At 37.6% G+C, this 23,276-nt stretch overlaps 1 protein-coding gene across 1 annotated transcript in view; it reads right to left on the minus strand.

Moving 5' to 3' along the window:
• The window catches only part of RELN (reelin), a 432,712-nt gene that overhangs the window by 238,402 nt on the left and 171,034 nt on the right, over nucleotides 1-23,276 (minus strand). Inside the window, exons 5-6 of the mRNA XM_081101781.1 lie at nucleotides 5,298-5,330; nucleotides 2,590-2,668 (exon numbers count right to left, since the gene is read on the minus strand). Coding sequence (XP_080957907.1) covers nucleotides 2,590-2,668; nucleotides 5,298-5,330 — 112 coding nt within the window. The remainder of the gene's footprint in view (nucleotides 1-2,589; nucleotides 2,669-5,297; nucleotides 5,331-23,276) is intronic.

Here is a 23,276-nt window from a genome sequence, read left to right on the forward strand (position 1 = left end):
GTTAGAAAACAAAGTTGGCTTTGCTCTTACTTTATTGAAAATATTTCCTGAGATATCTGATTTTAGTGGGTTCTGGTTTCTGGCTTTAGGGAGTTTATGTCTATTTTTAAGGGGTTTAAGGTATCCAATACCTCTTTTTCCTTTCTCTATGATTCTACCATACTAAATTTTCATTATACTCCAAATACCATATAATACAGATATATTTAATTTGATGTCTATTTTTCATCCAAATGCAACAAGGGAAGACTTGGAGACTCATTTAAGTAATCGGGTTGAAGATAATGTTAATTAATAATGATTTTTGTTCATACCTAGGCTTAAAGGAGATAAGGAGACCAATGTGCAAATACAGCATAGGAGGAAGAAAGAAGGGAAGAGGGAGAGGAAGAGAAGGGAGGGGAAAAAGAAAGGGAAGGGGGGAGGGGGGAGGGAGGGAGGAGGGAAGGAGAGAGAGAATGAGGGTGGGAGCTAACTTGTATTGAGCACCTATAGTGCACCAGGCATGGTGCCAGACCTCTTCAGACTTACCAGTCCTTAAAACAGCGCTCTAAGGACAGTATTAGTCTTACTTTTACTGACCAGACAATGGAGCTCAGGGAGGTAAAGCAAGGCTTTTGCTTTTCTCAAGGTACCCAGCTGGCAAGTGCCTAGTTCAAGAGTCAAACCAGACTGGCCTGACCTCAGAAACCCTGATACCCTTTGTTCAACAAAGTCATCTCTCAAATGATGAGAGATTCATAGTTTGGGTCCTTGCTTTGTTTTGTAGTTTGTTTGTTTATCTGAAAGAGGCTAGATGAAAGAGCTGGTGGGCCATAAGGGATAAAGTGAATTTACTCTGAAGCATATTTGATAGAAGACAGAAGTATGTGGCTTTTTAGAGTTAATAAAAGGGTTTTTTTTTAAAAACGCAGGGAAAAACCATACCTTAAATAAAAGGGACACAAAATCCATAACTCTGGTCAGGAAATCATAGATCAGTCATGAAAATGGGTGAAGCAAAATCAATCACATTTCATTGATTTTAAAAACAACAGAATTTGAACTACATAAAAGTCACATTTTGTATTTGTCAGGAAAACTCACTGAAGAAAATGAATCAGCTTGACAGAAATGAACTTGCCTTGAAAGAAACAAATCATCCGATAACATCTACATTAATGGGATAGAAAAAGCCAAGTGTCAGGAGAAGTAGAGAATTCTTCCTGGGTAAAAGCTGTGCTTAGAAAGTTTTTGGTGTTCGGTGTTTTTGTTTTCTTTTGGGTTTTTTTTTGCCTTTTATTAATAAAGAGTTTCAATTTATTTTAAGAAATTTATATTTAGGTTATGTTCATATGAAGGTGAAATTTTGTTGATAAATTATTTCTTTAAATTGCATATAAATTATGAGACTTTATGGCTGTCTAGTCTGATTCTGTTTATATATTTATACTATATAGATCTATACTTCCTTCTAGAAAAGACATAAAAAGTTCCTCTTTCCAGCGTTTAAGCAGCAACACTCTCTATATGTCATCTGCTACTCTCAGGTCAAGGGCCACTTCTTCCAAGAACTGTTATTGTTTCCTTTACTAAACTATAAATCACCTGACAGAAAAAAACCATATCTGCCTTTAATTCACTGGATAAAGAAAATAATTATTGCTTAATATTTATTGAACAGAATCAGAAATGGATATCATATGGTAACATTTGAGGATAAAATGGTTATTCTCTTCCTAGTCTTGAGTATTGCTTGGATTTTGGTTGCAGCGTGAAAGTTTACATTAGATCTTCTACTTTATCTTGAACTTGTAATTGTGTATACAAAAACACTGAGTATCACAGAAAATCCACATTCAGATATTCTCTCAAATTGTGCAGACTGACTGTAGCTCTGGGTGGACAGGCCTGTTTATCCAAAGTCAGCAAAGATACAATTGCCAACAAATTCATGCATCCATGTATGTATTCAACAAGTTTCTATTTTAAAAATAAATTTAATGTTTTCCATCACCATTTATCTCCCCTATACCCTCTTCCACCTCCATTCCCATCCCCCATCCCCCATCCGCCCCCCCCCCCCCCCCCCCCCCCCGCCAGCCCTCAATCACCACATTGTTGTCTGTGCCCATGTCAACAAATTTTCAACAAATGAGTTTTGGTTCATTATATCGTTGCCCTCAAAATACTCATGAAATTGTACCTAAATAGCTTTTGAAGAAGTGATTGGAGTATAATAATGAGTTGACCCAATGGCTTAGAACTTATTTGGAAGTGTGATTCAGATCATCTGTCATTTCAGATAAACCATTTCCGTTCTTTTGCTTGGCATAAATGCAATCATTAGACACATTAAAACTTAATGTTTTCTATGTATACAACTGAAAAAAACCTCTAACTACACCCATGGCTTTGAGGGATACCTAGATTCAGTTCTTAAGTCAGGTAGAGACAGTATGCAGTCTACATTAAGCCCAGGTCCTTAGTTAAATTCTTACCGATACCTTAGCACTAAAAATTTAATTTTATGAAACTGCTCCAAGGGAACATCAGCATTATTTCTTTTTTGCATTAAAAAAACCCGTGAGGCGTATTCCTTTGACTTACCATATATTTGGATTCAATTCCAGTTGGTGGTAGGAATCAAAGTCATCTCGTAGGATAATACTGTCGCTATGTATTTCAGCTAAAAGAAAAAAAAAGTATTTAGAAAAAATTATACTAAACAATAGATTTGGCTACACAAAAGGCTCAATGTGCTGCATTTATGAGATATAATAGTTTGACCTTAAGACTGAATTTTAAATGAGCAGTTGATTATATTTGCTTTGCTAAGGACAAAGGGCAAAGGCTGTGCTGTTTAGACACCTAGGAATCTGGAAACTAGAGCCCCCAAAGAGAAACCCCACCGAAGTGTCACCAGGCAGGAAGAAAAGGTCAGCACCAACCAATAGGGAGAGGTCACACAAGACTTGCCTCTCATAGCTCCACACGCCCAAAGAGATTTCCGTTTCCAACTCACTTTAAAGTGTAGAAAGAAACAGGACACTCTATTTGTTGTAAGCTAGCATTGCTGGTATTTGCTAACCCATTTCCTCTTCTCTTATAACCCTCTTGCTTTCTCTCATTTCCTATATTCACTCACTTTTTATTTAATGTGTTTCGAGTTAACTTCTTTCCCCCTCAGAGCTGCATAGGAGAAATAATCTACACAAATAACTAAAAGTCCCTAATAAAGTCACGTTAGAAGTCAGAAGGAATGCCAGGGAACCATCCGTAGTTTTCAATATATTATCACTACACTTGAGATTATATTAAACACCCATTTTTAATATAATCTAGAAGAACTCTGGGCATGCTAATAGCAAAGAATGTTTTCATAGCTATAGAGTATGTGATATTTGCACTGAATAGAGGGTAGGTGAGTAAAAACAATTTCATGGCCAACTACAATGTCAGTCAGCTCATTTTCAAGGCTGTATGAGAAATGACAATTATTTTTACTCAGGGTGAAAAAAAATGAATTTTGTGCTTAAAAACTCTCCCATTGATTTCCATGGTTTGCTTGGGAAGTTTGTTTCAACTAATATAAATTCCCTGAGCCTGTACAATTTTGTTTGAACTAGTTTACATATGCTTTTTGGAAAAAACTTAAAATCATATGATCTAATGAACAAAAAATAACCCTCCCAATTTTTTCCCCCCCCAAACATGACATTTACCTTTTTTATTTTGCTCACTGAGCTCACTGCGTAATTAAATTCAGCTCCAAATATAAGGAAGCATACTTCTAAATTCTCTTTGGTGATAGCACCACCTATAGCCATCCTCACCCTCTTTATAGCAGGTATGCCAGCAGGTAAGCACATAACAAAGGCTGGGAAACCAGTGAATCAGCACGGATTGTGAGGCATGCCTTTTTAGACTCAAAGCCTTGGGCGCTATAACAGGGAGAACAGGGATTTACACTGGAGAGAACACTGTGATGTATTCTGTGCATGGGAGTGACTTAATGATTCCTCTGAACAATTAGACACAGTGCCTGAAGTGCCTATAGGATTCAGCTCTCTCAAATACCCAGCGTGGGGGAGACAAGAGACTCAGCTGGGCCACTGTGAGTCACCAGCCTACCTCTGCGGCCAGAAGGCATGCTTCTAAGTGCTTATGTTTGTCTGCCAAAGAAGAGATGCCCCAAGCTGTAGCATCACATAAAAGTAGAGCTTCTCAAGGCAGATCTTCCAAAGAGAAAAATAAATTAATTGGGCTTACAGGTTGAAAGGAAAAGCCCAAGGGACAAATCACTGACTCATCTGCAAGTCCCACAGTGAGAGACACCTGAAAAGGCTGGGGCCAGCCAGGATGACTCTTTCCATTCTTATTAAATAGCTTAGCATAGGACATTGTTTTCAAATCAGGTCTTCACTAAAAAAGAATGAGAAATTCAGCTCTTAAAGTTCTTTTGTTTCAATGAGAACTTTTAAAAAGGCATGAGTAAGCCTCAATGGTTCTTTATGTAGTTATTGATTTCCAACACTGTTCTGTGGTTGACTAGATGCTTTACAAATATGAATTCAGTCCGTCCTCATAACAACCTTAGGAAGTAGGTACTATTATTACTTCCATTTCACCAATGTGGAAACTGAGGCACTGGGAGGTTAAGTAACTTGCTTGATGTCACATGGATAGGAAGTGGTGAAGGAGAGATGAGGCAGCTTGGTTCCAACATCTGTACTCTTAATGACTACACAACCCTGCCTCGAGAACTGTGGCCCACTCAGTGCCTGGCACTGTGAAAAGATCATGGGAAAAATGAGGGGTGATAAACATAACAGGGTCCCATTAAACAAAGCACATAGTTACTGAAACAGTCTCATTTCAGTTTCTGAATAAATGACCAAATTAGTTCTCTTTTTTACAATGCAGTTCTAATTTGAGCAGAAATCTCAAATCTGAAGTGAGATGAATTCCTCCATATTCATAGCTCCTTACCCATCACTTCTATGGTCTGTTTCTGGTGGGTGGGAGCACTAGGGAAATTGCAGCAGTAGAATGTTCTGTCGAATGGTCACACTCAACAGGATCCTAAGGATGAATGGACTAACAGGTTTGGACGTCCTTCCATTAGCCCTCAGCGGGATAGCATGATCATCCTAGGTGCCTTCCTGTGTTCAAGCATAATCTGGACCTGACTCTGATTTTAGTAAATGATCAGCAAACCAGAGAGTGCAGAGCATTTCATCTGCTCACAAGGCCAGAGGACTAGGGCAAGTAGATCTAGGACTAAGGTCAGTGACTCTGGGGCCTTAAACACTTACCTAGGTGTAGCTGCATTGTGGCCTCTGTTGGAGCTGAACCAAGAGAGAAAAGGGGAAAGATGACTGATTAGCAACAAAAGCAAAATCCAGTATTAAACAATCACAAATGCAATTACAAAACTTAGGTCATATAAAAATAAAATGGCTAGAAGCCTTTTAAAAAGGCTTTTTAAAATGCCAATAAATATCCTAAAATAAGACATCCAACTCACTATTTAGTTATATTTAAAAGTAATACATTACCCTTAAAGCAAAGAATAGAACCCATTACGCACAGGGCACATTTATTATTCAAGTTTAGTCAGGCATCCTTTGAAACACTCAATAATATAAGTGTGATGTGATAGTTCATGAATATGCCGAAAACCTTTTTGAGCACGCATTATGTGCCAGGGGCTCTTCTGGGTGCTTCGGAAATAGAGGGGAAAGTAGCACCATCCTTGCCCTCTAACAACTGACCATCTGGGAGGCAGCTACAACAGAGTGTAAGTGCTAGGGCAGAGCATTCACAGGGTGCGGGGGCGAGATGGGAGACAGGGCAGGGATACTAATTCCAGGATGACAGGAGAGGAGGGCTGTTACAAGAGGTTTTCCAGAGAAGATGACTTCTGTGCTGACTTGAATGACTAGTAGGAGTAAGAAGGGGATAGGGAGAGGAGGGGTGCTTTTTCTGCAGTAACAGTGGAATGGCACAGAAAAGTAAGAGAAAATGGCCTTCTGGGAGAACCACAAGTTCAGCATGACTGGATGAAGGTGTAAGAGGAGGGAACAGAAGAGGTGAAGCTGAGAAGATTGAGAGGACAAGACCATGACACTGAATGCTAAGGAATATGGATTTTACCACGAAAGCATGATGATCTGAACATTTATAGCAAAGGAGTGGATGTTAAAAAAATGCATTTTTAAGAAAGGACTCTCTGACACGAGTTTGAAAATAAGGAACACTGCCCAATTAATACTTTGGTTATATGTTTTTTTTCAAAAGACTTTAAAATCTATGCAGAAATACTGTCAATTCACTATCTAAAAATTAGAATTCATGACATAGATATTTTTAAAGCTTTTACATCAGCTGAAGAATTTCAGCTGATATGAAAATATTTATTTCTGTTATGATGGTCAGTGCTTCAGTGATGTTAGATGAAAAATCCAGATATAACAGCATTTTAAAACTAGAAATTGATGTTTGTCATATTGCTTCACACCAATATATTATACACATTGAAAATTCCTGTGCTCTCTTTTTTGAAACAGACTCTATGGAGAGTGCCATGAATACAGTTGTTAGTATACATTCATCACATATGTGCAAATGCTCTGAATCATCAACAGTTTATGGAAGTGTTAAAAAAAAAAAGAAGAAAAATGTAATGACCTTGTGTTTTGTGTCAATGCTTATATTGGTCAAGTCGTAGAAGAGTTTTATAAAGATTTACTAATGGTTAGCTCTAATTTAGGATTTTAGGGAAACAAAAAGCATAATTGCCAGTTATCCAATAATCAATGACAAAATATGGCACAATGATGTATGCTCCCTTAATATCATACTACATACGAGTGAGCTAAATTTGAAACTACAAGGAAAGCAAAAGCTTATTTGCAAAGTATTTAGAAAAGGGAATTCATGTTAAAACTGAAACCTCTAAAATACAAATAAATAATGGTTTCATACATTTTCCTAACATGAATCAATGTGCGGAAGATTCCCTAACAATAATCAATATGCAGCATTTTTTAAATTGTCTGCAAAATGCCAACAAAAATTTGAAGACTATCTTGTTGATATTGATAATTTTGTAGTTTCTTTTCAGATTTATGCAATATTTCTATGAATCCCATGTTAATATTACTAGGTTGACACAAGAAGTAAATAAATTTACTTGGACAGATATAGTTTTGAAATTGATGTTTTTGTAACTAAGTGAAACCAGCTCTTCTAAAATAAAATGAATAAATTTTAAGCTGGAAAGTCACTGGAATAACTGTTTAGAAAAGAATCACAACGACATGACTTTATATTTTTGGTATGTATGTTAAGAATTGTGTACAAATTGAAATGTCTGTGTACTGACCCTCAAAACAAACAACAAAATCTCAATTATGAAAGAGACAAAAAAACCTCCTCTGATGATTTTAATAGAAAACCACATTTTAAAACCATTGTTTTTAATCATATAATCCATCCCTTATTTTACAGCATGCAGAACTGTTCCCTGTATTAAGTACTACATGTCTTTTTTCTGAAGAAGAAATAAATTCCTCAAAAGAAGAAAATATGTCCACACAAGACACCAGGCTAAGATGGTACTAGATTCTCAATAAATACTGAATGAAATTGAAAGCTTCCTTCTTAGTGATCATATATTTTATGATAGTTTGGAAAATAAATGAAGATCCAAACCTTTGAAAAATGTCAAAATATACTCCGAATTTTATCAAATAGTCCTTTAATATAAGTAGTCTGGGTAGTTTAAACACCTAGTGAGTGTCCACCTGAATTTAATTAAACTAAAAAAATTTAAATAATATTTTAAATCACTAGTTAGGAAAATTCAATTCAATTCAATATATATTTTTTTCTTTTTCTGTTAACCCTCACCCGAAGATATTTTTTCCATTGATTTTTAGAGAGAATGGAAGGGATTGAGGAGGGGCAGAGACAGAGAGAGAAAGAAACATTGATGTGAGAGACACATCGATTGGTTGTCTCCCACATGCGCTCCTACTAGGGACGGGGAACCTTCAACCAAGGAACTTGCCCTTGACTGGGAGTCGAACCTGAGACCCCTTTGTCTATAGGCTAAAGCTTTAACCACTAATTGAAACTGGTCAGCGCTCAATTCAATATTTTTAACAAAAATATCCACTGTCTGCTATAACTAAACATTATTTCCTCAAAAAAGGGAACATTAGTACCCATTAAATTTGTAAAATGAAATATACAAACTTCCTTGAAAAATATTTACACATGCATGGTTCAAAATCTAGTCAAGTACTAGGCCTGGGACACTAATTTCAATCATCTTTCACCAAGTGGCTTTATCAATATAGTTTTATGTAGTAAAACAAAACTTTCTAAGCTTGTAGGAAGTTCTTCTTTTTCACATTTATCAGGTTAATATATCACAGAATTAGAATAAATAGCCTGAAGAAGTATAATATAGTTCAACATCATTTATTACATTCCCATTTGGATAGTACTTGCTTTGCCTCATACTACTAACATGGACAAATTACCAAATTCCTGAATTATGTAAATTTGGAAGAAAGGTCTTTTCCTTTATTAAATATAAAATGTATACATCAGAGAGGTCCTAATTTGTCAACCTTCCAAGTAATACCTACTGGCATCTTCCAAGTATACCTTTTGTGCTTCTTTGCCATTGAACTAGTTCTGACTCATCTTTCTAGATTGCTTGAATGTTTTTATTTCAACTTTTGTTGGTCTGTTGCTGATTCTATGCCTCTTTAAGGAGTTGCCCCACCCCACCACGCATCTAGGTCCAACTTCCCAGCTCCTTTGAAAGTGAAATTGCATAAATCAACTCTAGCCAACACTTAAAGTTGCCAAGTGGTCTATACTGAGAAGTTTGGTTCTGAGAATGAGAGAACAAAAAATGTTCTTAAAGAACTAGGCTTTGGTTTTGAAGAAAATAGGATAGGCACACTTTTCAAAGAAATCTAAAAGACATTCTCACTTTCTTCTAGGTGTCTCTTCATTGTGATAAAAAACCAGGTCAGATGGCTGACCATGGTTATACATGGGAGGATGTACTGTGGGTAGGGGCCCTGTCAGTTGTCCAAGGAGACTGAGTTAAAGAGAGAGAAAGAGATAGCCTGGAGTGGTTCTCTATCCAGAGGGATCACTGTGGGAGAATCTTCATTAAACGGTCCTTACTTAGCTTCACTGATAAGACCCATGAGACCATACATAAAGGCTGGACCGAACTTTATGCTATGAGGAACTTACTTTTTACCCTAACACAGAACTGTTAACAAATTTGGATATTCCTAGATTTACAGAAAGGAATAAATGTATAAGCTACACTATGGAAAAAAATCATCCTGCGAAGAATACCAGGAGTTCGCTTTGGTTTATACAAACACCTGATTACTTAGTAAACCATTTATCTTACCATAAATGTTGAGGCAATTCAGCTTAACATGAAGTTCCTACCACTAAGCTGTAAACTCTTACAAGCAGTGCAATGGTTAGCAGTCATACTTCCTTTTTTTTAAAATCTTTAATTTCTTTATTGGTTAAGGTATTACAAATGTGTCCTCATCCCCCCATTAACTCTCAACATGCCCCGCCCCCCAACTCATGCTCTCATCCCTGTTGTCTGTGTCCATTGGTTTGGTTTTTATGTATGCATACAAGTCCTTTGGTAGCAGTCATACTTTCAATGGTGTTTTTAAATTAAAGTACAATGATTATGATATACCATATCCTGCAGTTGGATTTCATGAACCACTCCAAGGAGGTCCCTGAATATTGGCAATGCATAAAGAAATCCAACTTATAATTCTGAAGATCTACTAATCTGTCACTTATCCTAGGCAAGATGACAACATCACTATCTGTGATAATAGAACACATGAAGGGTAAATGACTTCACATTTCAATGAACTCTAGATTACACTCAAAATAAGCACACATATCTGTAATCTTCCCTCACAAACTTAATGTTATTGATATCCACAGAAACTATGTTATTTTTAAAGATTGATCAGGTTCAAGTAACTTGACTGAACTGGAAATTGAACTTAATTATATCTTGATAACTTAAGTAGTATGCCAAATGTCAACAAAAGAAATCAACTTATAACCACAGATGAAATATGCAATGCTAACCAGGTGAGTTAAAATGAAGATTCTACTTTAAAAAAGCAAAAGCAAGCAACAGAATATAGGAATCAAGATAGAACCTCAATAAAGCAGCCATGTTTTTTTAAAACCCTGTTTCTAGCAAAGGATTATTAATGAAGACCTGGCATACTTTGACATGTTTTTAGTTGAAAAAGCCAAAGACCTTTAAAACTTAGTTATTATCATTCAAATTCTCCAGAATACAAAGCTGTAGATCAATATTGAAATGCTTCAGTGATATTCTAGATGTTTGCATAGCCAAACGTTTTCCTAGAGATGCTATGGAACTATTAAGTGTTAATACCTGAAGATTAAGTATGTAATTTTACTAAAATTTTATTGAATGTGTAAAGAGAACAGGAATTGTTTTCTTTAAGTTGATAAGCTAATATATTTGAAAATAAAAGAAACCTGAATCACTGTTTTTATTTATTTATTTATATTTTTAAATCTTTATTGTTCAGATTATTACAGTTGTTCCTCTGTTTTTCCCCCATAGTTCCCTCCATCCGGTTCCCACCCCACCCTCTGCCCTTACACCCCCCCCCCACTGTCCTCATCCATAGGTGTACGATTTTTGTCCAGTTTCTTCCCGCACCCCTGCACCCCTTTTCCCCCAAGAATTGTCAGTCCACTCCCTTTCTATGCTCCTGATTCTATTATATTCACCAGTTTATTCTGTTCATCAGATATTTTATTCACTTGATTTTCAGATTCACTTGTTGATAGATATGTAATTGTTGTTCATAATTTTTATCTTTACCTTTTTCTTCTTCCTCCTCTTCTTAAAGAATACCTTTCAGCATTTTAGATAATACTGGTTTGGTGGTGATGAACTCCTTTAGCTTTTTCTTATCTGTGAAGCTCTTTATCTGACCTTCAATTCTGAATGATAGCTTTGCTGGGTAGACTAATCTTGGTTGTAGGTTCTTGCTATTCATCACTTTGAATATTTCTTGCCACTCCCTTCTGGCCTGCATAGTTTCTGTTGAGAAATCAGCTGACAATTGTATGGGTACACTCTTGTAGGTAACTAGCTCTTTTTCTCTTGCTGCTTTTAAGATTCTATTCTCTCTTTGTCTTTTGTTCTTGGCATTTTAATTATGAAGTGTCTTGGTGTGGTCCTCTTTGGATTCCTTTTGTTTGGGGTTCTCTGCGCTTCCTGGACTTGTAAGTCTATTTCTTTCACCAGGTAGGGGAAGTTTTCTGTCATTATTTCTTCAAATAGGTTTTCAATATCTTGCTGTCTCTCTTCTTCTGGCACCCCCATAATTTGGATGTTGTTACGCTTGAAGTTGTCCCAGGGGCTCCTTACACTATCTTCATATTTTTGGATTCTTTTTTCTTTTTGCTTTTCCCGTTGGGTGTTTTTTACTTCTTTGTATTTCAAATCTTTGACTTGATTCTTGCAATCTTCTAGTCTGCTCTTGGATCTCTGTATAATATTCTTTATTTCAGTCAGTGTATGCTTAATTTCTAGTTGGTCCTTTTTCATATCCTCGAGGGTCTCATTACACTTATTGAGGGTCCTACTAAATTTATCGGCGGTTTCTAGAAAATTCTTGAAAAACCTTAAAAGTGTGGTTTTGAACTCTATATCCAGTAGTTTGCTTTCCTCCATTTCTGTCATTTGTGACCTGTTTCTTTGTCTCCACATTTTGGCTGCTTTCCTGTGCTGATAGAGTTTTCTGTGCTAGGTGTCCTATAGGGCCCAGTGGCTCAGCCTCCCCAATTACCTGAGGTGGACACTCTTGGTGTGCCCCTTTGTGGGCTGTGTGCACAGTCTTGTTGTAGTTAAGCCTTGATTGTAGTTGGTATCACTGGGAGGAATTGACCTCCAGGCCAATTGGCTGTGAGATTCAGCTGTGTCTACGGTGGGAGAACTTCTGTGCTGGAGACACCCTTATGGGGTAAGACTTATTTCAGTGGGGCTTTGGTGCTCACTGAGTCTGCCCCCTGAGTGTGTCCCTTATAGATCTGAAGAGTTATAATCTTGATGGTCCCACTCTGACCACTGGGTACACTGGCACTTGGATCTCTAAGGAGGTGCTAATTTAGGCTCTGCCTGAGGCTACCTAGCAGGAGGTACGGGGAGATCTGCAGATTCCTCTTCTTTGTTTGGGATTTGGAGGTGCCCAGATGAGGCCCAGCTGTGAAGCAATACAATCTGCTGTGGGACCTTGGGCCTTCTTTTGGATGATCTGGGTCTCTCTGACCCAGCTGCAGTTTGTTAGGTAATTTTAGATCGCAAAGGGCCAGGTCATTCATATGCAAAAGCCTCTGCACACAGCTTGGGTGGGGCTGGGTCTCAGAGAATCAATAGGGCGGAGCAAACAGCTATGACTAATCCTCAGCCCTGCCCTAAGAGGTCCCGGGTCTCAGTGGCCCATGGTAATCGCTGCAAGCACCTCTGAGAGAAAGCCGCCCTTGAGTTCTGCCTGCTGCCAGACAGTCCAGTTTCTCCCCATATGAGTCTGGGTCCCCAGAGACCCGCCTGGAACTGGAGTCAGGGCTGTCAGGAGCTTGTGTCTCCCTCCCTATTGAAAAAGACAACCACATCCTCAGTTGCCAGCCCTTTCCGCTTGCGCCTTGCCTCCGTACCTCTGCACTTTACTTCCGTACCTCCTCTGAGTCTCAGTGTGCTTTTCTCTTTCCTTCTAGTTGTAGAATTTCCACTCAGCCAGCCTTCCTGTGGTTCTGGATGATGTTTGCTTTGTCTTTTAGTTGTATTTTTGAAGTTGTTGTGCGAGGCAGCAATTTCAGGTGTTTACCTATGCCACCATCTTGGTTTCTCTGAATCACTGTTTTTATAAGATACTTCAAAATTTGTTTTTTAAAAAAATATATCCCTTGTAGAGCTTCCTTTTTATTCAGCTCTGCTATTCTTCCAATTACTAAACTCCCTGAGCTATCATAAGAAAAAGACTGGAACTGCTTTGAATGAATACAAGAAACCCGTACTAATGCAGATTTAATAAAGACAAGTATGCCAGGAGTAGTGAAGGTGAATGATTATTATGTGAAACAATTGTAAGGAGACCCAATTCACATGAAGACAATCAATTCACATCACAAGACTAAGTAGGCCTAACATGAAAACATGTAGATTCAGTAGCAACATTTTCTAAGAAAAACATGCTTCTTAGTCTTTTTAAATAAGGACAGTATCTACTTGTTTAAAATAATAGTAGAAAAAGAATGTGCTGACACTTGAGCAAATGGAAAAAAGCACTTAGCCCATATATGTTAACACATATATGTTGGTCCTGGCTCTAAAGTCACAACAGTTGCAGGTCCCTTTCTAAGGGATATCTTTATTTGGGGGGGCAGGGAATTTGAGATATTTTTTAATAGCTCATTATTTTCCAATCGGTGTGAGTTAATCTGACCACCATTATATGAAAACTAGAGGCCTGATGCACAAAATTCTTGCAAGGGGCTTGGCCCTCACAGCTGTGGTGGCTTGCCTCGGCCCTTGCAGCCCCAGCTTCGTCCTGAAGGTTGTCCAGAAGGACATCCAGAAGGTTGTTCGGCTATCTGGTCTAATTAGCATATTACACTTTTATTATTATAGATAACTACTTATCAATCCCTTTCCAAACTTTTAAACCCAACAAATGTCAAATATCTATCATTGTTTGGCATCAGAGTTACCCAGTGAACATTACCTTTCATTCACTAACTATATTTTCTCTATCATCTAGAGCAAGCATGTCAAACTCAAAGGCTAACATGGGCCAAATAAATAAGGTTTAAGTTTATGTGGGCCACAAAAAACAAAAGCTTCAATTTTCATAGAAATGTAGGTTTATTTTGATAGAGACATGCTGAATACAAAGGGCTGAAATAAATGTCATCATTAACATAAAATTTATAGAACATTTTAATAAAAATTAATATTTTTTCTTGAATATTAACTTACCAGACACTGAATAACTGCATAAATTAATAAGCGTAATGCAAATAAACCTTATTTTTCTTGTTCTCCAAAAGGGAAATATTTCCTGTTGCGGACACCAAACAAGATAGTACAAGACTAATGACATGGCAATCAGCTGCTAAAATACTCGTTGCTAGCATTAGTGGAGAGAAATGGTGTGCCTGCGCTTAAGGCACATAAGGGAAACGAATGCAACACGATTATAATAATCAGTTATTAGTGAACATTGTAGGTTATTAATAATTATGTATAACAGGGTATTATAAAAATTAAGTTACACAATTTTTATTAAAACATTTCTTACATATTGGCTGGGCCACAAAAATATTCACTGTGGGCCTCATGCGGACTGTGGGCTGCGAGTTTGACATGCTTGATCTAGAGCATCTCACAGGCTAGATGTAGTTAATAATTTGCCTGTATGACATTGACAAGAAAATAGTAGCTGAGCTTTGCAGATATAAATTAAAGATCTGAAAGTTTCTGCAAACTGAAACAGGGAGCAAACACCTCCAATTCTATAATAGCTTCTATGATTTCATTTGGATCCTGGAGCTCACAGTTGTGCTTTTCTTAATCACTTTATAATAGACTAGAGGCCTGATGCACGGAATTTGTGCAAGAGTAGGCCTTCGCAGCCCCGGCCACCTCGGCCCTGCAGCCCCGACTTCATCCAGAAGGTTGTCCAGACAGTCATTCCACTGTTCAGTCGTTTGGTCAATTTGCATATTATGCTTTTATTATTATAGATTAAATATTTGGGTCTTTTTTAGTAAATATCATAAACATGGACCATTATATGGTTTCTCAATATTAAATTCTTCCCATCATCAATTTAATTTGTCCAAGAGACAAATTAGATGCTGAAAGTAAAGAAAAACTTCATATTTGAAAAAGCATTTCTGTGTTTATGCTCTTTCAGAAGTTGAGCTCACTAGTATCTCATGAGATTGCATTATCTTTATTTATTTTTAAATTGAATTTATTGGGATGACATTGGTTCACAAAATCATACCGGTTTCAAGTGTACAACTCAATGAAACATCATCTGCACACTGTATCACAGAAATGCAAAGGATTATAACAAAATACTATGAACAACCATATGCCAACAAAGACAATCTGGCCAAAATGGATAAATTTCTAGAAACATACAATCTTCCAAAACTGAATAAGAAAATCTGAATAGACCAATTGCAACTATTGAAATCAAAGCAGTAATAAAAAACTCCCAGCAAACAAAATTCCTGGACCGAATGGCTTCACAGGCAAATTTTAGCAAACATTCAAAAAAAGGACTACCACCTAACTCCTCAAACTAATCAAAACAATTCAAGAGGAGGGAAGACTTCCAAGCTCATTTTACGAGGCCAGGATTATCCTAATTCTAAACCAGATAAAGACACTACAAAGAAAGAAAATTATAGGCCAATAATCCTGATGAACTTAGATACTAAAATCTTCAATAAAATATTAGCAAACCTGATCCAGCAATACAGTAAATAGATTATACACCTGATCAAGTGGGATTTATTCTGGGGATGCAAGGTTGGTACAATATTCAGAAATCAATACATGTGATACACCACATAAACAAAATGAAGGATAAAAATCACATGATCATATCAATAGATGCAGAAAAAGTATTTGATAAAATCCAGCAGCCATTTATGATAAAAACTCTCAGCAAAGTGGGAATAGAGGAAGCATACCTCAATCTAATAAAGGCCAAATATAACAAACCTACAGCCAACATCGTACTCAGTGGGCAAAAACTGTTTTCCTGAAGATCATGAGGTCACATTAGAAAGAATTAAGTCGTGTTTAATTCCCCCAAAGGTTGTTCTTTTGATGAAAGTATTTTTCTTTTAACTGATTTCTTTTGGAAGAAAACTTTTAAGTAATCATGTAACTCCAAAGCATATTTCAGTCAACTTGTTCAACAATTCAGTAGAAAGAATGAAGATTTCTATATGTTGGGCAGAAAAATAAAAAGGGATGCCTAAAGAACGAGTTAAAGAAGTGGTTAGTGAGCTTTGTGTTAATATTATTGATTACTTAAAATAAAAAAGAGAAGGCTTTGAGCCAGACAGACACTTCTCACAAATAAAGGTATTATGTGATGGGAATTATATCTCCTGAATCGTTTTAGCATTCAAAGACCCTAGGTAGTTTTGCCTCAGGTATCTCTTCACCTAATTTGAAATTCAAATGTATAAAACTTCCACAGATAAATATGACAAATTAGACATGGCCCGTGAAGTTACCATTTAATGAGCTATGAACCTAGATTTTCATCTCCCCAGGAATAATTTCTTTATTACTTTTTGTATTTTATTGCAATAAAACACCATTTGACCTTCAAGTATGATAATTAAGCTTCTAAAAATGTTATAAATTCAGAGTGAAAATAGTTCTCCCCGTGTTCTGGAATATACTTATGTTCAGTATAAAAGATTACTTAATATTTAAAGACAGCTAAATTATACACAGAACCAGCAATATTAGGAAGTATTTTTCCACTTCCCATCCTCCTCTATTTCCCATTTCAATTTGATTTGTGTCACATAACAACTTATCATCTCTCGCTTTATAAAATAAATGAAATAGGAGCAAAACTAAAATATATCTTTATAACTTACAAATGGGGCACAGTGAACTCTTTCAGATAAAATTTATTCTTTTATGAGCTGTCAACAATGAGATTTTAAACACTAAAACTTATGACTCGTTTCTCTATGCGCATGCCCTCATCTTTTCTGGAGAGATATCCATACATATTTCAGAAATTTGCCCATGATATAAGTAAAAGTTTTTAGTGAGAAAATCAGAATACAAAATATACCACCTGACTAGCTGGTGAGTTGTTATTTTTTAAAATATTACTGTGTAGCCATCTTTTTTCAATCTTAGACCTCTGAGAACTTGAAGAGATGAAGTTCACAGTTGAAGCAGAGGAGAGGGAGTGCAACTATAAATTGAACTATAGCCTAAGCATATATACATGGCTTTTAAATAACATTCAGAGATGGGAAGGAAAATCAAGATTATCATCATCAAATATTAATAATAACAACAACAATACTACTACTACTACAAGAAGAAACCTTGTTGCTAATGTTAGCAGAAATTCGCTAGCGGTCTACCGACACCTATTCTCCCCTTCTTTATTTTAACTGGATTGGGGACCCCAGTTAGAATATTCTGTGTCCTCTGCAGCTTCCTGTAACAAAGGAATCAAGTCCTGTCCATAGGAAGGTGAGGAGAAGTGACCCATGGGCATGCTTCCTGTTGCAGGAACCTCTGAGTGCTGGAGTAACCAGCGTGGCCCCTGCGTATGGAAGCTAAATGTTGTACACAGTAGACCCACTCCACCCCTGGACCACCTGCCTCCCGACTGGTTTTTGACTGAGCAATATTCTTCTAACCATCTAAGCCATCTGTAGATTGAGGCATTTGCCATGAAAGCTTATCTATACTCTATGAGAGTTCATTTCCTGTTGGCTTGGGAAGAGGTCCCTTTTGGGAAATGGTATCCTCTCTATGTCTCAATCCTAAAGGCCAGAGTGGAAATTAGAGTTGATTATACTATGAGTTCCTGTGACTAGAGACTCCATTTAGTATATCTCTGTACCCCTATGCCTAACACATAGTTGCTCAAAAAATGTTAGTTGATTGGGTACTAATAACTTCAGCAAGACATTAATCCTAGAATCGTTGTTAGACAATTCTAATGTCCCAGTGTTCTCCTCTGTTCCCTCCTCTCTTAGTCACCGGTACACATGTTATCATCTTCATCCTACCTTACTTTCCACTTTCCTTTACGTACCTAAGAATAAATTGTACAATTTGTCTTGTTCTAAAATAGAGGCAGCTAACAAAAAAGGGCAGACAATCAAATAAGACCATAAAGTAGAAAAATTAAAGATAATGACAAATGAGGGTCAGAAAAAAAAAATGCAACCAGTTGAGATAAGTATGCAACATGAATGCGGTGACATCTTCAGTTTGGTCCTGAAGCTTACAGAAATAGAAGAGTTTGTAACATGAAAGAACACATATTGCTCAGGAAAAAAGGCAGCTTTTCAGGTAAAGGGACTTGGAAAAAGTTTCTCCTGTGGTTTCTTAGAAAGGGGACACTGAGCAATGCAATAAACATCATTTGAAATAACATCTAACTGTGAATTTTGTAGGGCTAGTCCTAATAAGGTCCATCAGTGGAGAAGGAAAAAGTACACAATGCCTCAATACAATTGTAAAAACAGTTCTGGGTGTGCAGGAGGTGTAGGTTGGCTGGCAATTAAAGAAATAATGGTGACCTAGCCGGTTTGGCTCAGTGGATAGAGTGTCGACCTGTGGACCAAAGGGTCCGGGTTTGATTCCGGTCAAGGGCAAGTACTTTGGTTGCAGGCTCCTTCCCAGCCCGGGCCCCGGTCAGGGCGTGCAGAAGGCAACCATCGATGCGTTTCTCTCACATTGATATTTCTCTCTGTCTTTCCTTCTCTTTTTCACTCTCCCTAAATATCAATGGAAAAATATCCTCGGGTAAGGATTAACAAAAAATAAAAATAATTTAAAAATTAAAAACTAAAGAAATAATAGTAATTAGGCAATTCTGGAAAGGTACACCTGCTGTACGTGGTTCACTCATTCCCTCAACAACCAATATTTGAGTGCTGGATCAAAAGGGTTCGAAATACAGTAGGAAATACATGTAGAAGTTAACACATGACAATGCAATATGGTCAACTAAATTCAATTAGTAAGCATAGGTGGGACATTGATAAAAATAATGATGGTAGAGGAGGAGAGACTTGAGCTGGATCTTTAAGGATGAATACAATTTCATGGATGAGACACGGGAAGAGGTGATGAGGAGGGTATTTGAGGGAAGGGAATTGGCATGTATAAGCTACAGATAGGCCACAGAGATAGAAGATAGGATGGCATGTTTGATGAAATCGGTGCTTATTACAGCTGAAGTAGAGATTTCAGTGCTAGGTGAGAGTGGGCAGTGTGGACAGAGCCTAAACGCAGAGATGAAGTTGGAGAGAGAGAAGCAGCATCAGATCATGGGTAGCCTTGAACGCCAGGCTAAACGGGGCAAATGAGGCTGGCAGCTAAAAAATGAGGTTTGTGTTTAAGAACACTTTGATAGCTATGTGGCAGGCCTGAAACAAAGAAATGCTGTAGGTGTGGAAAGAGCAGTGATGGCTTAAGAGGTGTTAAGAAGATAAGGTGAGATAAATTAGTCTTAGATGCATTGAGTATAGAGATGGATGAAAGGAAAGTAATGTTTATCTAAGTCTCCATTTAGTCCCTAACCAGAACTGTAATAAAAGGGTCCAAATTTGGGGAAAAGTCAAATTCAGTTTCGAATATTTTAGTTCAAGGTATGTAAGTGACATCCAAATGTAAGTGCCTAATAATAATAATGATAGCTAATATTTATAAGGTATTCATTTGCTAGCTATCATCCTATGCATGTCATTATTCCTTCTGGGCACAGACTATTGTGCTGGGTTCTTGAAAATTATATGAGATAACTAAAAAAGTAGGGACTGTTATTTTCCCTATTTTGCAGTAAAATAATTGAGATTTCATAGCCAGAAAGTTCCAGAACAGAAGTTTGAACCCCAGTGTAGATACTGCCAAACCCCAAGTTGTTAACCACCTTGCATTACTGACTCTCTGAGCAGGGATGGTGAAAAGGAAAAGGCTGATGATTTGGAAAAGAGAAGACAAATTGTTGACCAAGTCCTCAGAGGAAATGGCATGACTTCCAGTCCATTGATTTTATATTTTTCTATAAATGTGTTTTGGAGTTTCTCTCCCAGGTTTGGACTAAAAATATCTATATTATAAGATATTTAAGAAAAGTATGTGAAATTGCCACACAACTCTCATACAGAGTTCCACATATGCCCCCTGGGGACACAGCACAATAAGTATTAATTAATATTAATGAATTCTAACTCTTAAAAAAAAAACAATGTGAAAATCTGTATTACATTGAACAACTGAATGTTCACGTATAAAAACAAGGTCAGATTAATAGGTTTCATGAAGTAGTATTTCACAAGCCAAAATAGAATCGTAATGAAAAGTGTTTAACCACAGCTTCGCTGCCCTTCCAAACTTAGACTTTGTCCTTCAAAATATGGGGGAATTCAGCAGATTACATAGCGGCTTGAGTAGAAAACATACTTCTGTGAGCATCCAAAACCACTCAATGTCAAATTCTTCTCAGGCATAAATCTTGATGTTTTGACTTTGGACTAGATAAAGCTGTCAGGTGGAAATGTATATAGCTCCGGAGATTGAAAAGCAAGCGGTTTAAATATATGTTCAGTCATCTTGGGGAAAACAGCACCAGTCCAAAACACTGTTCTTTAGAAAATTAAAAAAAGTAGTCAAACCCACCTACAGCCAGTAGCAAGACATTTGAGTGTGGCCCTGGGGAGTAGCCTCTTTGTCATTCCCCTGAATCTTGTCTGCTGTAAGGATCACTTGGGGACATTTTGCCAGCCACTGCCCTAGGAGGGCCCCCCCTTTTCCCTGTTGGGCAGTTTGTGAGAACTTGAAGCAAGGTTCCTGGACGGTTTTACCTGAGCCTGCCAACTCAGCTCCCTTTGTCTGTACAGTACAATGTGCAGGGATGCCAGCAAAGCAAGATAACTGCTAAACTGGATTGTAAGCTACAAAACAGCCATAGGGAAAACAGATGACTTTGACTAGCAAAAGTTTTAACATTGGACAAATTCAAGTGAAACATATCACTCATTATTTTTTCACTTCAACCATTAAAGTAGATACGTTAAAATCCAATTTTGACTATTAGTCAATTCTGACAATGTTTAGTTTGAATAAATTTTTAAAAAAATGCATTTCAGCGTAGTGAAAAGATTATTTAGTCAGATAAGCTACTGAATAACCAAGGATAGCCAAGGGAAGATTTGGGTAGATCTGATCTACAGTTCATACAATGGTTGAGTATAAAAGCTATTTTCCATCCAGCTTCATTGAGGTATAATTAACAAATAAAAATTACATATATTTAAGGTATATGACATTGTGAAATAATCACAAAAACCAAGCTAGTTAACATATCAATCAGCTCACATTAATAGGTATTCTTGAAATGCTGAAAAAAATTGAGGTAGGTTTAACACCTCATTCACTCTATGGACGTGCTTACAGAACTTTTTATCTCCCTCCATCTCACAGTTTAAATAAAATGTCACCAACCCTTAGCACAAACGGATTAAAAAATTCCAAAGACTTTGGAGTCTGAATGGCAGAAATACACTGCCCACCACTGTGACCCTAAGGCCCGCAGAGAACACAGCCACACTTTCTACCACTCACTTTCTACCACTCAGGGTGATGAACAGCAGAAACACTGCTGAGCTGGCAGAAAGCAGCCAAGGTTTTCTGCTCCAGCTGTACGCCTGACCCCTTTCCTCCTGACATAAAACATTTGCTTTTGGTTATATCCACTTCCATCATCCCAACAACAGAGAATTCCAGCATGGCTTATAAATGGCATGCACTCTTTGGGGGCACTGTAGGGCATGACTGTTTTCAGCTGTTTAGGCCTGCCATCTGGCCTTGCTAAATAATCGATGTATGCGTTTGAAGAGGGAATGCCAAGAAGCTCCCAGGCCAGCAAATATACATGCACGCTATTATTCTCTCTGCCCCACCTCCACCATGATGTGTGTGCATGGTTGAACCAGCAGTGGCCATGCTGATACACTCACATCAGCCCTGCACTTGTGACTTTTGTTTTACCAGGGCTCCAAAAAGTATGTATTCTCTCCTAGGTGTTCCAGGATGAAGGCAGTAATGATGATCTTGTTTATTGGGGTTGTGGTTTCTGAGAGTTTAATTTTTTTTTAAATTTAAGAATCTACTTGGCATAATGAAACCGACATTGGGCTGTGAGTCCAGACTTTTGGATTCTAGTCTGGCCACTTGGGAGTAGTGTGTATCTTGTCAAGTTAACTTTATTGGCCTCATCACTAATCTGCAGATAAGGACTCCATGGTTCTAAGATCAGAGCATAAATGCAAATATTATTCCTCATCCTCAGTCTTTACAGGGTGGGACACAAGTATGTTTACAGTTGTGAGTACATGAAACAGAGTTTATTCTTGTATTATTATTTATTAACTAGAGGCCCAGTGCATGAAATTCATGCATGGGGAGGGGGCAGAGGCGGTCCCCTCAGCCCAGCCTGCACCCTCACCAATCCGGGATCCCTTTCACAATCCGGAACCACTGGCTCCTAACCACTCGCCTGCCTGCCTGCCTGATGCTCCTACCTACTCCTCTGCTGGCCTGATCCCCCTAACTGCTCTCCCCTCCTGGCCTGATCACCCTAACTGCCTAACTGCTCTCCCCTGCAGGCCTGATCCCCCTAACTGCTCTCCCCTGCCGGCCTGATCCCCCTAACTGCCTATCTGCTCTCCTGGCCTGATCCCCCTAACTGCCTAACTGCTCTCCCCTGCTGGCCTGATCCCCCTAACTGCCTATTTGCTCTCCCTTCCTCTACGCGCCCTTTGGACCCCTGTTAAAGGCATGCTGAGAGCTCTCTGCCTTGGCCCCTCCCCAGTTCTGATTGGTCATTACGTGATGGCATCCTGGCCAATTTGCATATTCCTCTATTATTAGTATAGGTTACTGTATTATATTCAATACATATAACTGTAAATCTACTTTCACCCACCCTGTGTATCCCATTCCCAACTATTCATTTATATTATAAAATATTTTTAAAATCCCAGGATTTAAAAAAAAATAGCTTTTAGGTAAAGATAAGTGTTAATAAAATCAGACATGATTTCCTGGCACTATGCAGTTTTTAGGGTATTATGTTCACTGCTATATGGTGTTCTATATTTTCAATAATGTGAACATTTTCATAGTCTGAAACATATTTACATTGTGATAGATTTCTCAAGCCTACTATGAAGGCAATCACATTTTTCATTCTCAAAAGTTACAGAATAAAATCTGTTTAACCCAAGAACACTGATGATGTTTTTGAAACTATAATTAGAAGATGGCTTTCTCATTCAAGAGCCATGCATGTAAACTAGCAGCAGTTTGCCAGTAATAACCATCAAGTATCACATTGCTTAGATAAAGCCATATTGATGATGTA

The sequence above is a fragment of the Myotis nattereri genome (genome assembly GCF_964212035.1).
Source record: "Myotis nattereri genome assembly, chromosome: 11".
NCBI classification, from domain to species: Eukaryota; Metazoa; Chordata; class Mammalia; order Chiroptera; family Vespertilionidae; genus Myotis; species Myotis nattereri.